The 15913-nt window shown below is 41.7% G+C and overlaps 1 protein-coding gene across 5 annotated transcripts in view; it reads right to left on the bottom strand.

Moving 5' to 3' along the window:
• Window positions 1-15913, bottom strand: part of zgc:173742 (DNA topoisomerase I, mitochondrial) — a 35542-nt gene that overhangs the window by 2522 nt on the left and 17107 nt on the right. For all 5 annotated transcript variants that reach the window (XM_055934324.1, XM_055934323.1, XM_055934328.1 and 2 more), the window contains 4 exons: window positions 14664-14808; window positions 4730-4873; window positions 4390-4575; window positions 2228-2296 (listed from right to left, as the gene is read on the bottom strand). In XM_055934324.1, coding sequence (XP_055790299.1) covers window positions 2228-2296; window positions 4390-4575; window positions 4730-4873; window positions 14664-14808 — 544 coding nt within the window. The remainder of the gene's footprint in view (window positions 1-2227; window positions 2297-4389; window positions 4576-4729; window positions 4874-14663; window positions 14809-15913) is intronic.

The raw sequence follows: 15913 nt of genomic DNA, 5'->3' as shown, positions 1-15913 counted from the left end.
AAGGAAGAAAATGAAAAATACTGTCTCTGCATTATCGCCATCATACAGAATAAGGAGTAGATTAAAAAAGGCCATCATATTACTTTCCTCTGACTTATTAAATAGTTAGATCTGCCTAAAAGACAAGAATTACATTTCCATTAACTACACCACCACACAGTAAGGCTCTCCTCACCAATAACAGGGTGGCAAGTAGCCTAGCGGTTAAGAGCGTTGGGCCAGTAACCGAAAGGTCGCTTGTTCGAATCATTGAAAAAAAAAAAAGTGTTGAGCAAGGCACTTAACCCTAATTGGTCATGTAAGTTGCTCTGAATAGAAGCTTCTGGTAAATAAAAATATATATAAATAACAAAATATGCATTGGAGGCTAAGAGCAGAGGTCTACAGCTGTAATGACACCCAGTACACACAATCACATGAGCGTCACATGGGTGTGTGTATAGACGATGAATTAACTAAAGCAATCCCAGTGAGATCCTAGAGGACGACAGTGTTGTGGCTTAAGGGTGACGCTGGTATAATGAAAATCTCAAATCGCAGACAGACCTGGGTCACTCAGGACACACCCATCCCTCCCGTCCCCTCATACAGAGGCTGCTGGGTAGAACAACCTTCATACCCCTCCACCCATTCCTCACCCACTGGGGGAGCCCAAAACCCAGGATGCCGTCACACACACACACATCTGCATTCTTAAATTGTCTTCCTGCCCTTGCAGAGACTATAATGACACTGGCTGTGAATTTGGGGGTCAAATGTTGTCCTCTACATGCTGGTGTCATTACAGTGGTTAAGTGTTACACTAACAATAGGAGCTTCTCTCTTACCAAGGCTGTTCTCACACTGTGTATGTATGTATGTATGTATGTATGTATGTATGTATGTATGTATGTATGTATGTATGTATGTGTACAGACAGGTGTGATCTGCTATCTGTGAGCATCCAGGTGTGTAGTGATATTGACCCCTGACAGAAGTCTTGACAGAGGCGATGGATGGAGGTGAGCCAGTATCAGACCACATCCATCTGGCCTTCACTGATACCATGGCTCTGGACTGCAGAGATACCTCAGTCTAGCCTTGTGGTCAGCTACTGTCTGGTTGTGTTATGTTCTCCCTGAACCTGCTCTGACTGCCAGAGATAAAGGGTCAAGAATGCCGTGGAGAAGGTTTGGACAGCAGGACAGGTACATCACAATGGTTTGAGAAGCTGCTGATGGTGGGATGCTAACATATAAACTCCATATTACACACTCCTAGTTCTCAGCCTGAATATATTGACGTTTTAGTAATTTAACATACACTCTTATCCAGAGCGACATGCAGTAGTGAGCGAAACATTTGTTTTGTTAATTTTCCACATACTTTTTCAATACCGGTTCCCCGTAGGAATCGATCCCACAACCGTGGCGTTGCAAGTGACATGCTCTACCAACTCAGCCACACGGGAGGTATAAGTTTGAACCGACCACTCACTCCAGTTGAGCCAGACATGTACTGTACTACCCACTGCGGTTCCTTTATATAGGCTACTGTACATGCACACTGACAGTCATACAAACTCAGACCCTTTTACTGTCCGTAGCAGGTGGATAATCAGGTCTCAAGCCTGGCCCAGCTAAACGTGGTGGAGGGAAGGCAGTTATTAGAGCCTGTACCAATTTCTTCCGTGGCTGGTGCTTACATCATCTCCCACCCGCTCACCTGGCCTTTTAAAAAGTGTCAATCAGCTCGGCTCAGAGCAGCGATTAACATTTCACCCTCCAACATGCCCCTCCATTTCCTGATGTGCCATAGGTCACAAAGGAGGCCCCCCGCCCGCCTCTCAGGAGCGGATCACAACCATGTCATTTCACACCAATCATAGCAATAACCTTGGCCACCGGGCAAGACCTCCTCCACTGCCTGGTGACGATGCCTTACTTCTGCCGAAAGGAGAGGTGAAAGGACAGAGGATTTATATATAATCCACCCACCCAATATCGGCCTCTTTGCCTTCCCGCTCTCCCTTTAAGGCACCGGAGAGGCTGGGAGTAGACAGAGGCTACAGGCAAACACACAGCGGGATGGAGAGGGTTCTCTGAGGCTAAATTCACACTTGCGGCTGTTATGGTCACTCACTGGGCTTTACCATATCGTCAGGCTACAGCACAGCAACATGCTGTGAGGGATGTTTTCTTTTTTACATGTTGAGATAAACAAGCTAGACTGGTTCTGTGCGACTCACGTTGAGGCGATCAAACAGGTCGTCTCCAGGCTCCTTGTTCTTCATGAAGAGCTTGAGGTTCTTGAACACCTGGATAAACAAAACAAGGACAAGACAAAGAGAGACTGGTTTTATATCCCACCCTGTCGGTCCTAGACCTCCGGACTAGAAACAGCTGCTCACAGCTAGTCTACACACTGATCATGATAGGAGAGCCCAGGGCTGTCTACCCCATTCTTCCAGCTCACAGGGGAGAGGAAAAAAGATCCACTCAATTATATTTGACATTTCCAAGAAGTCCTGTTTTCCTCCTGCTCTAAATAAACCAGCTAAAATATGCAAGGAACTAATTAATGGTAGCAGATGTGTTGCTTTTCAAAACAGACTGATTTGAATGACAATTTATTCTTGTGCCAGAACTAAATTAATAGGGAAATAAGAGCCTGTGATGAACGGATGGACGCGTGAGGATTTCGAAAGATTTATTCCAGACTCTGTCTGGAGTGGAGCAACAGAGACAACGGCTGATTGATCAACCAATGTGTCGGTGTCATCAGGATGGACCTGAAAACATGGCAACAATCTGCACTCATCACAGGCTGTTTATGTATGAACAGATGTCTACGACACAGCTATGTTTGATAGGAGAATGCAGCAGTATGGTGGTTCAACATTCTAAATTCTGTTTAGATGATAAGCAAAGTGACCGGACACAGAATGCAGATGCTGGCAAGTGAAGCTTGGTAAACAGATAATGAATGATTGTGATGATCTGGCTAGCCAACACTTTGCATTGCAATTCATCATGCTCTCCCATGGAGCTGGAATGAGAATTCCTTCCATCTAATCTGAAATTAACCAGCTATCCCCTTCCCTCGGAATAAACATGCAAAAATATTCAGAACACTCATTAACTTTACCTGATGTGTTGCTTTTAAATATACTCTCATTTGAATAATTACACCTTCTGACAAAAAAAATGAACTGTCTGTCAGGTGCAACATTTCCCATTCGATCTTGGAGATAGCATGGCTGAATCATACTGGGGCTGAATCCTGACACTCACCAGCTAATGTTGTTCAGCCTCATTTCCACCTGACAGACAGCTGCTTGGCAGAACACACAGAACGGAGCCAGGCGAAAATTGAAAAATATATTTCTCTATTCTGTTTTTTTTGGTGTCAGAATTACTTTGATGGATTTAAAGTAACATAACTGTCTTTTGAAAATCTCACCTTTTAAAAGCTAATTCTGTTAACTGATACACAAATAATGTTGACTTGGCCTATATTCATGTGGCTTCATGTGAATTATTATTATAATATTTTTTTTGAAACACACCTTAAACTTGTATCTCAAACAGACCTTTCCCAAAATGCTTGCCATTTCCTCGTGTAACGTTATGTTTTTTGTCTGAGATGGCTCTTTGGCTGAGCTGTTTACTTGTCATTCATTTAAAAAAAATTATGACCGGTATACACCCACACCATACTGTTGTTGGGGTATGCCCACACCATTGAAACACAGAAAAGCTGCTTTTTAATATACATAATTACCATTTTTTGGAAGAAACTATTTCACTCATATTGTAGTTAAAGACGCAATCTGCAGTAGCGGGAAACGAGGCTACTGGTCGCTGCACCACCATTGTTTTTGCTTCCAAGCTGACCATAGCGCAGCATGGGAAAAAATTATACAAAATATCATTACATATTGTGCTCTTCTATCGCATGTGCCTTGATGTCCGAGGGGGAAAAAAACAGTTTGCGTTGTTTGCAATAACTTTGTTGATGTAATATCGCCACCGGATGTGGCCGTTTCACCATTAAGGATTCCAGCTTTAATGATAGGTCATATTTTATAGAAATGATGGACAGTAAAAGTTTGAGTAGACAAGTTTTTGGATACATTTTTTCCTTCAATACTTTATCTTGAACACATAAAGCAGTCTTTTGGGTTTTAGTGTTGGCATATTCCTCAATTTAAAAGTTATCCCGGGGGGCTCTCCCCAGGGCGCACTACAGTCCTCCACCCCAGGGCACCTACTCTGACTGCCTGGCCAAAAGTAGTACATTTAGGGTGCCATTTCAAACATCCCTTGTTAGTAGTACTAAGACTGCTAGCTCCTTACCCTCTTGGTGACGGGGACCTTGTTAGTAGTACTGAGGCTGCTGGCTCCTTACCCTCTTGGTGACGGGGACCTTGTTGTAGTAGCGGATACAGTCTTTACCCAGGAAGTCAAACTCCACCACACAGTCCTTGTCCTCCAGCAGGTCGTGGAGGGTGAGGTGCTCCACCCTCAGGGAGCAGCAGCCCACCGTGTCCGCCGTCTCGCCCTCCTCCTTCTCGTTTCCCGCTCTCAGGGCCAGCTGGAGGACACCACCAGAGTTAGCATACACAGGGGATATGGTCTGGCAGAATGGGGTGACTGACTAAAGAACTGGAGTATTTACATTTTCCCTTGGCTGTGGTTTAATACCCATCAACCCATGTATGGCAGAGGAGGGTCACAGAGAGACAGACCTTATCTATGAAGTAAAGGGCCACAGCTCTCTGGCGGGTCTCCATCTGTTTGGACTTGATGTCCTGCTGGTACTGCTGGCGGATCCCATTCACACAGCTTTTCAACCGTCGGGCCACCTCATACTTCTCCCAGTCCTTCTCACCCTGCGGAACCACAACACTGAGCCTTAGGAATACAGCTTCTTTACATGGTCTATCCACATGGGTTTTATTACATGGTAAGGTGCAGCCTCCAGGCAGTGCCTTCTCATTCAAAAGCCTTGCACTTGCGACAACCGAGGGCCAACACTCAATCATAGCCCTTTTAGTATTTCATGAGATTGTGGCTAAAACAATGTATTCATAGTCATGTGTCTAGTAATCCAATTCTTCCACGTGTCTAACCTGTTAAATGCCTAATGGAAAGAGCCAGTCAGAAAGGGTGACATTGTATTTGCGTAGTAGTGTAGAACTAGCCAGCGGCTGTTTAATTAGCTAGCCCCACACAACCTGACTCCCACCTCGCTGTTGCCACCACCGCATCGTCATGGCGACAAATTGTGGAGTAACTCAACCTTCAAAATAAAGAACTGGGAGATACGAGGAGGGAGGAGGTATGTGGAAGGAGGAAGGGAAGAGAGGAGATGGTGATGTGAGAGGACCAAGAGGCTAGGAGCTCAGGAACTAGCCATGTTGACATTCCATTCCGATTTGATTGCGAGGGAACGAGAGGTAGTGAACAGTGAGAGAGAGAAGAATCATAGACCCTAGTACTAGTTTATTTCCCTCTGTGTATTGGCAGAATGTCATGAAATGGAATCCTTCAGAAATGCAGTAGAGGAAGAGATTTGTGGGAGTTGTATGGGTAGGATAGTGATAGAGACTGTATTTTAAGCCTCTGAGTAACCTTGTTAATCTCTGAAAGACTCCAGGGAGATAGAGCAGAGCAGACCATCACCACAGTAGAGATGAAAGGTTGGATACGGAGTGGATTTACATGTCCTGTAAACACCATGGTCAAAGACCAGTTCGTCTCTATCTGATCTCTCAGCAGCAGCAGCACCCGCTTTACCCAACAAATCTCAATGCACACTTCTCTCACTAAGCAGTGGTGGAGAGATGGCAATTTGAAATCACACACCTCTGATCCATATACACCACTTAACACAACAAAGGTGATAAATTGCACTGAATCCCGACATGTTCCTCTCAAGCAACACAAAAGAAAATGGCTTCTAAACTCGCAGATACATGTGCTCCCCACAGACCTCTCCTTAAAACTCACAAAAATTGTTCACAATAGACAAAGCTTCAGAAGTTCCCAGTATGACTTCTAAGCCTATTCAACTATTCAAAAGCACAAATCACACCCTCAACTTAAACTCAAAAAGGTTTCCTCTATTCAATATGCCTTGGTAAAATACAGTACAACACACACCCAACTGCTCTATGACAAAAGAAACTAAACATTTCAACAGCTGCGGAACCTAATCATAATGGCCATGCAGTATTCAAACAGAATCTATGTAAATAATCGAAGCAATTTCGAGATCAAATTGAGTCATTTTCCTAAATGTATGAAACAAGTAAATGCACTATGGGTATCTGTGCGGGTTTGAATGAATGGAAGGTCATCAACTATATATCTTATAAAACATTGTTCAGGACAATTGGAGAGACTAACAACCAGCCTTGGGTTTCTGATACATGTTTTGCTGTATGTTTTACCCATGAAAATGCCACAAGGCTACCACTTTGTGGCATTGGAGATATTGTAGGCCATTGCAATAAAATTACTAGGCTTTCTGAGAGGTTCCGTTAAACTAAATTGATTGAAATATCTGTTAGCTTCTTACAACTGCACACACACAATGGTAGCCTGTTCTCCATTCAGATGGCTCATTCTTAAAAGGCAACAATGAACATTCTGCTCGCAAGTTAACCTTATGGCTGCAATCCCGCTACGATATGACAACAGCCAGTCCAAGTGCAGGGCGCCATATTCAAACAGAAATTTCATAATTAAAATTCTTCAGACATTCATATGTCTTATATCATTTTAAAGGTAATCTTGTTGTTAATCGCACCAAAGTGTCCGATTTCAAATATGCTTTTCAGCAAAAGCACTACAAACGATTATGTTGGCTCACCACAAAACCACAATAAGCACAGCCATTTTCCAGCGAAAGATAGCTTTCACAAAAAACAGAAATAGAGATTAAATGAATCACTAATCTTTGATTATCTTCATCAGATGACACTCATAGGACTTCATGTTACACAATACATGCATGTTTTGTTTGATTAAGTTCATATTTATATAAAAAAATCTGAGTTTACATTGGCGCGTTAGATTCACTAGTTGCAAAAACATCAAGTGATTTTGCATAGCCACATCGTTTCAACAGAAATACTCATCATAAATATAGATGATAATACAAGTTATACACATGGAATTATAGATATACCTCTTCTTAATGCAACCGCTGTGTCAGATTTCAAAAAAACTTTACTGAAAAATAAACCATGCAATAGTCTGAGACGGAGCTCAGTAAATAGCCAAATTAGCCGCCATGTTGGACTCAACAGAAACCAGAAAATACATGGTAAATGTTTCCTTACCTTTGATGAACTTCATCAGAATTCAGTCCTAGGAATCCCAGGTCCACAATAAATGCTTGATTTGTTCGATAATGTCCGTTATTTATGTCAAATTAGCTACTTTCGAATTGTTTACCAAAAGCCCTAACCAAAGTCACAAAGCGCGACCACTATAACGTGACAATGTCCAAAAGTTCCGTTACAGTCAGTAGAAACATGTCAAACGATGTACTGAATCAATCTTTAGAATGTTGTTTACATACATCTTGAATAACGTTCCAACCGGAGAATTACATTGACCGATGCATCTCACGTGAACGCGCCTCTTCAATGCGTGATCACCTCGTGGCAGTGGTGACTAAATCCTGTCTCCTTCGGCCACCCTTCACATTAAAGTCATCAGACAACGTTCTATTGACTGTTGACATCTAGTGAAAGCCGTAGGAAGTGAAAACTCATCAATATCTCGCTGTAATTTCAATGAGAGCTTGGATGAAAATCTGGCACCCCCAGAAAAATTCCAAACAGGAAGTGGAACTTCAGGTTTTTGCCTGCCATATGAGTTCTGTTATACTCACAGACATAATTCAAACAGTTTTAGAAACTTCAGAGTGTTTTCTATCTATTACTAATATGCATATATTAGCAACTATGACATAGGAGCAGGCCGTTTACTCGGGGCATCTTTCATCCAAGCTACTCAATACTGTCCCTGCAGCCATAAGATTTAAGGAATTTGGTAGCTCTGAAGACAAAGACATACAAAACACGTACACCTCTCGTACGCAGACACCTACAGTGGCTTCAGAAAGTATTCACATCGACATTTTGATACGTTACAGCCGGAATTTAAAATAGATTAAATTGAGATTGACAAATTGTGTGTGTAGGCCAGTGATGACAAAGTGGAATGTTTAGACATTTCTACAAATTGATAAAAAATGAAAAGCTGAAATGTCAACCATGTCAACCCTTTTGTTATGGCAAGCCTAAATGGGCTCGGGAGTAAAAGTCTGAATAGCAAGTCACATAAGTTGCATGGACTCACTGTGTTCAAAAATAGTGTTTAACATGATTTTTGTATATGGACTACCTCATCTCTGTACCCCACACATACAGATAAGTGTAAGGTCCCTCAGTCAAGCAGTGAATTTCAAACACAGATTCAACCCCAGACCAGGGAGGTTTTCCAATGCCTCTCAAAGAAAAAGGCACCAATTGGTGGATACATATATATTTTTTTAAAGCAGGCAATGAATATCCCTTTGAGCATGGTGAAGTTATTCATTTCACTTTGGGTGGTGTATCAACATATGCAGTCACTACAACGATACATGCGACTTTCCTAACTCAGTTGCCGGAGAGGAAGGAACCCTTAGGAATTTCACCATGAGCCATGACTTTAAAAACAGTTAATGTTTTTCGAATCACAGCCATTAAACTCTGAGGAATGAATCAACATTGTAGTTACTCCCCAATACTAACCTAATTGACACAGTGAAAATGAAGCCCGTAAAGAATAAAAAATATTCCAAAACATTAAGGTTGGGAGGTATCCAGATTCTCATAATCGCCATACCGTTTCTGTACCATACCAGGGTATTAACGGAAAAGCACACAGGGGGCGCTAATTAAATGTTTTAAAAATATATAATTTTACTTAATCACAATTTTAGGCAACAGGGATCTTGATCCAGTAGGGGGAAAGAGATGCATTTCGTTGTTTTCCGCATTTAACCCAACCCCCCTGAATCAGAGGTTGTCAGATAATGTCTAGTTAATTTTTATAGTGGTGATCAAGTTTATACAGTGTGTTCGTAAAGTATTCAGACCCTTTGACTTTTACCACATTTTGTTATGTTACAGCCTCATTCTAGAATTGATTAAATAAAACATTTATCAACCTACACACAACACCCCATAATGACAAAACAAAAATAGGTCCAGAAAGTTTTGCTAAGTTAATTTAAAAAAATAAACAGAAATACCTTATTTACATAAGTATTCAGACCTTTTGCTATAATACTCAAAGTTGAGCTCAGCTGCATCCTGTTTCCATTGATCATCCATGAGATGTTTCTACAAACGTGGAGTCCACCTGTGGTGAATTCAATTGATTGGACATAATTTGTAAAGGCACCCACCTGTCTATATAAAAGGTCCCACAGTTGCATTTCAGAGCAAAAACCAAGCCATGAGGTCGAAGGAATTGTCCGTAGAGCTCCGAGACAAGATTGTGTCGAGGCACAGCTCTGGGGAAGGGTACCAAAAAATGACAGCATTGAAGGTCCCCAAGAACACGATGGCCTCCATCATTCTTAAATGAAAAGTTTGGAACCGCCAAGACTTTTCCTAGAGCTGTCTGCCTGGCCAAACTGAGCAATCAGGGGAGAAGGGCCTTGGTCAGGGAGGTGACCAAGAACCCTATGGTCACTGACAGAGCTCTAGAGTTCCTCTGTGGAGATGGGAGAACCTTCCAGAAGGACAACCATCTCTGTAGCACTCCACCAATCACACCTTTATGGTAGAGTGGCCAGACAAAAGCCACTCAGTAAAAAAATACACATGACAGCCCGCTTGGCACCTAAAGTACTCTGACCATGAGAAACAAGATTCGCGCTCTGGAGTAGAGGTCGACCGATTATGATTTTTCAACGCCGATACCGATTATTGGAGGACCAAAAAAGCCGATACCGATTAAATCGGCCAATTTTTATTTAAGTTTTTATTATTTTTATTTATTTGTAATAATGACAATTACAACAATACTGAATTAACACTTATTTTAACTTAATATAATACATCATAAAATCAATTTAGCCTCAAGTAAATAATGAAACATGTTCAATTTGGTTTAAATAATGCAAAAACAAAGTGTTGGAGAAGAAAGTAGAAGTGCAATATGTACTATGTAAGAAAGCTAACGTTTCAGTTCCTTGCTCAGAACATATGAAAGCTGGTGGTTCCTTTTAACATGAGCATTCAATATTCCCAGGTAGAAAGTTTTAGGTTGTAATTATTATAGGACTATTTCCCTCTATACCATTTGTATTTCATTAACCTTTGACTATTAGATGTTCTTAAAAGGAACTTTAGTATTGCCAGTGTGACAGTATAGCTTCCGTCCCTCTCCTCGCTCCTCCCTGGGCTCGAACCAGCAACACAACGACAACAGCCACCATCGAAGCAGAGTTACCCATGCAGAGCAAGGGGAACAACTACTAGAAGGCTCAGAGCGAGTGACGTTTGAAACGCTATTAGCGCGGCTAACTAGCTAGCCATTTCACTTCGGTTACACCTGCCTCATCTCGGGAGTTGATAGGCTTGAAGTCATAAACAGTGCAATGCTTGACGCACAACGAAGAGCTGCTGGCAAAACGCACAAAAGTGCTGTTTGAATGAATGTTTACGCGCCTGCTTCTGCCTACCACCGCTCAGTCAGATTATATGCAACGCAGGACACGCTAGATAATATCTAGTAATATCAGCAACCATGTGTAGTTAACTAGTGATTATGATTGATTGTTTTTTTATAAGATAAGTTAGCTAGCAACTTACCTTGGCTTACTGCATTCGCGTAACAGGGAGTCTCCTTGTGGAGTGCAACGAGAGAGATGCAGGTCGTTATTGCGTTGGACTAGTTAACTGTAAGGTTGCAAGATTGAGTCCCCCGAGCTGACAAGGTGAAAATCTGTCGTTCTGCCCCTGAACGGGGCAGTTAACCCACCGTTCCTAGGCCGTCCGGGAAAAAAATTCACAAAACATAATTTTTTTTAGATAAAAAAAAAGAAAATAATTTCGTCAAATTGGTGCCCAAAAATACCGATTTCCGATTGTTATGAAAACTTGAAAAAGGCCCTAATTAAATCGGCCATTCCGATTAATCGGTCGACCTCTACTCTGGAGTGCTCAAGACCTGGGGTGAAGGTTCACCTTCAACAGGACCATGACCATAAGCACACAGCCAAGAAAACACAGGAATGGCTTCAGGACAAGTCTCGGAATGTCGCCGAGTGGCCCAGCCAGAGCCCGGACTTGAACCCGATTGAACATCTCTGGAGAAACCTGAAAACAGCTATGCAGCGACGCTCTTCATCCAACAAGACAAATTGAGAAACTTCCCAAATACAGGTGCGCCTAGCTTATACTGCCATACCCAAGACGACTCGGCTGTAATCGCCGCGTCAACAAAGTACTATGTAAAGGGTCTGAATACTTATGTAAATGTGTTTTATTTTTAATACATTTGCAAAAATGTCTAAAAACCTGCTATTGTTTTGTCATAATAGGGTAGTGTGTAGATTGAGGGAGAAAAAAACAATTTAAATCAATTTTAGAATAAGGCTGTAATGTAACAAAATGTGAAAAAAGTCAAGGGGTATACTTTCCAAATGCACTGTAAATTGCCTGGCTGGGCTGATGAGACAGTGAATTGAGCAGTGAGATAGAACAGAGTAAATAGGAATTTCAACGTCATAGCTTTAGCCAGTGGTAACTTGTGGAATAGACAACAGCTGGAATGCGGTTTTAACCAATCAGCATCCAGATTAGACGCTCCCGTTGTATAATATTTGGATGGCCATTGTGATTGGAGGATAACTGCGAGTGTCATGAATCAGGATCAACTCCTCTGTTCTCCTCGAGCTCATTAATGAAAGAATGTTCATATTTCAAAAATGGCAGAAAGGCCAGTCTCATTGGCAATGACAAGGAGTGTAATGTTAGCTAAAGAGACATACACAAGTTGTCTCTACTGTAACCAAGAAGCTTAATCTTGACATCTAGCCACAGATTGCAAGTTAGCCAACCAAATGCATAGCTGAGCCCTGAGCTGGATAGAATTCTGACATCTTAGATTTCTTATACAGTACCAGTCAAAAGTTGACACACCTACTCTTTCAAGGGTTTCTTTATTTTTTACTACATTGTATAATAATAGTGAAGACATCAAAAAACTATATATTTTGATTTCTTTATTTGAGATTCTTCAAAGTAGCCACCCTTTGCACACTTATGAAGCTGGTTGAGAGAATGCCATGAGGTAGTCACCTGGAATGCATTTCAATTAACAGGTGTGCCTTGTTAAAAGTTCATTTGTGGAATTTCTTTCCTTCTTAATGTGTTTTAGCCAATCAGTTGTGTTGTGACATGGTAGGGGTGGTATACAGAAGATAGCCCTATTTGGTAAAATACGAAGTCCATATTATGGCAAGAACAGCTCAAATAAGCAAAGAGAAATGACAGTCCATCATTACTTTAAAACATGAAGGTCAATCCAGAAAATTGTAAGAACTTTGAAAGTTTCTTCAAGTGCAGTCCCAAAAACCATGATGAAACTGCCTCTCATGAGGACCGCCACAGGAAAGACCCAGAGTTACCCAGAGTCTGCTGCAGAGGTAACGTTCATTAGAGTAAATTGCAGCCCAAATAAATGCTTCAGAGTTCAAGTAACAGACACATCAACAGTTCAGAGGAGACTGTGTGAATCATGCCTTCATGGTCGAATTGCTAAAAAGAAACCACGACTAAAAGGACACCAATAATAAGAAGAGACTTGCTTGACCAAGAAACACCAGCAATGGACATTAGACCGGTGAAAATCTGTCCTTTGGTCTGATGAGTCCAAATTTGAGATGTTTGGTTCCAACCGCTGTGTCTTTGTGAGAAATGGTGTGATGTGGGGGTGCTTTGCTGGTGACACGGTGAGTGATTTATTTGGAATTCAAGCCACACTTAACCAGCATGGCTACCACAGCATTCTGCAGCAATACACCATCCCATCTGGTTTGCGTTTAGTGGGACTATCATTTGTTTATCAACAGGACAATGACCCAACATACCTCCAGGCTGTGTAAGGGCTATTTGACAAAGGAGAGTGGTGGAGCGCTGCATCAGATAACCTGGCCTCCACAATCACCCGATCTCAACCCAATTGAGATGGTTTGGGATGAGTTGGGCCGCAGGGTGAAGGAAAAGCAGCCAACAAGTGCTCAACTCCTTCAAGACTGTTGGAAAAGCATTCCTCATGAAGCTGGTTGAGAGAATGCCAATAGTGTGCAAAGCTGTCAAGGCAAAGGGTGGCTACTTTGAAGAATACAAAATATATTTTGATTTGTATAACACTTTTTTGGTTACTACATGATTGTGTTATTTCATAGTTTTGATGTCTTCACTGTTATTCTACAATGTAGAAAACAGTAAAAATAAAGAAAAACCCTTGAATGAGAAGGTGACCAAACTTTTCACTGGTACTGTAGTTTTACTTAACTTATATGCAGTGCCGTGGCATCCCCCACGCAGCCCCTGCGAAGCAGTATTGAAAATTACACTGTATTTTGAAATACCCCGGAAATATTGCCCAAGCCTACAAAAGATGCATCTCGTTTGCAACAAGGCATTAAATTAATTCTGCAAAAAATGTGGCAAAGCAATTCACTTTTTGTCCTGAATAAGAAGTGTTGTATTTGATATGCCCCAAACATATTACGGAGTTCCACTGTCCATATATTCAAGCATAGTGGTGGCTGCGTCATGTTATGTGTATGCTTGTAATTGTTAAGGACTGGGGAGTTTCAGGGAAAAAATAAAACAGAACTAAGCACCGCCAAAGTCCTAGAGGAAAACCTGGTTCAGTCTGCTTTCCACCAGACACTGGGAGATTAATTCACCTTTCAGAACAATAGCCTAAAACACAAAGCCAAATCTACACTGGAGTTGCTTACCAAGAAAACAGTGAATGTTCCTGAGTGGCCAAATAATAGTTTTGACTTAAATCTACTTGAAAATCTATGGCAAGACTTAAATGGTTGTTTAGCAATGATCAACAACCAATTTGACAGAGCTTGAAGAATGTTGAAAATAATAAAAATGGACAAATGTTTCACAATCCAGGTGTGGAAAGCTCTTCGAGACTTACCCCAAAAAGATTGACAGTTATTATAGCTGTCAAAGGTGACCCAGGGGTGTGAATACTTATTTAAATGAAATATTTTATCATTTCATTTTCAAACATGTTTTCACTGCCATTATGGGGTATTGTGTGTAGATGGGTGAGGAAAACTAAGTTAATCAATTTTCAATTCAAGCTGTAACACATCAAAAAGGGGTATGAATACTTTAAAGCACTATATATGAGAATTGTTACTTAGGACAACAACTGTCTGCAGTTACTGCACCACCCTGACTACCTATGTTCCGCAAATTCAAATCTGGACATCGAGGCCAGTCCCCCCCCCCAATTCAAGACCTATTTAGACCTGGGATACCAGTTGGGTGCAATTAATTATCAGATAGAAAAGAAAAATCAGGAGGCTCCGGAGCTCATAGGGTAATATTTGAAAAACATGCCTCATACCTTGAGTTTGGAGCTGGGGTTGAGCATGACATACTTGCAGGAGCCCTGAACATTCTCATTCCAGCTGGCCAGCCAGGTCACTGTGTTGTCATGGCGAACCTCCTTCCAGTGGTGACCAGCAGGGGGCTCTGGGATACAAGACTTTCTAAGGTGGGTGGAGAGGTCAAGGGTCAGATACTGTAGGCATGAGAGACAGCATTACACAGGGTTTCCACTAGATAACTATGATAGACAATTTTGGCTGCGTTAAATTCATGAAAACAAACATTAGCTTGTTGGTCTTAATTTAAGTTTAGGCATAAGGGATTTTTTATTTTTATTGTTGCCACAAAGTTGGAAGCACAGAATCGTCTAGAATGTCATTCTATGGCTGTAGCATAAAGATTTCCCTTCACTGGAACTAAGGGTCCTAGGCCGAACCCTGAAAAACAGCCGCAGACCATTATTCCTCCTCCACCAAACTTTGGAGTTGGCACTATGCAATCAGCGTTCACCTGGCATCCGCCAAACCCAGATTCATCCGTTGGATTGCCCGATGGTGAAGCGTGATTAATCAGTCCAGAGAACGCGTTCCACTGCTCGAGTGTCCAATGGTGGCAAGCTTAACACCACATCAGCCAACGCTTGGCATTGCACATGGTGATCTTAGGCTTGTGTGCAGCTGCTTGGCCAAGGTCCGGACGAACAGTTCTTGTGCTGACATTGCTTCCAGAAGCAGTTTGGAATTCAGTAGTAAGAGTTGCAACCAAGGACAGACAATTTTTTTTACACGCAACGCGCTTCAGCACTCGGCGGTCTCGTTCTGAGAGCTTGGGCGGCCTACCACTTTGCAGTTGAGCCGTTGTTGCTCCTAGATGTTTCCACTTTACAATAACAGCACTTATTTTGACCGGGGAAGTCTAGCAGGGCAGAAATTTGATGAACTGGCTTGTTGGAGAGGTGGCATCCTATGACGGTGCCACGTTGAATGTCACTGAGCTCTTCATTAAAGCCATTCCACTGATAATGTTTGTCTATAGAGATTGCATGGCTGTGTGCTCAATTTTATACTCCCATCAGCCGAATCCACTCATTTGAAGGGGTGTCCACATATACATATAGTCTGAAAATGGCACCTTTATGTTTTGTAGTAAAAAAGACTGAAACATAAGTGTTTACAATGACATCAACCAATTAGTAGACAATGCTTACTAACAATTTATTTTACTACAACACATAGAAACGCACCATTTTCACATATGTTGATGTTG

Source organism: Salvelinus fontinalis, chromosome 9 (genome assembly GCF_029448725.1).
Source record: "Salvelinus fontinalis isolate EN_2023a chromosome 9, ASM2944872v1, whole genome shotgun sequence".
NCBI classification, from domain to species: domain Eukaryota; kingdom Metazoa; phylum Chordata; class Actinopteri; order Salmoniformes; family Salmonidae; genus Salvelinus; species Salvelinus fontinalis.
This window is presented reverse-complemented; position numbering and strand designations above follow the sequence as displayed.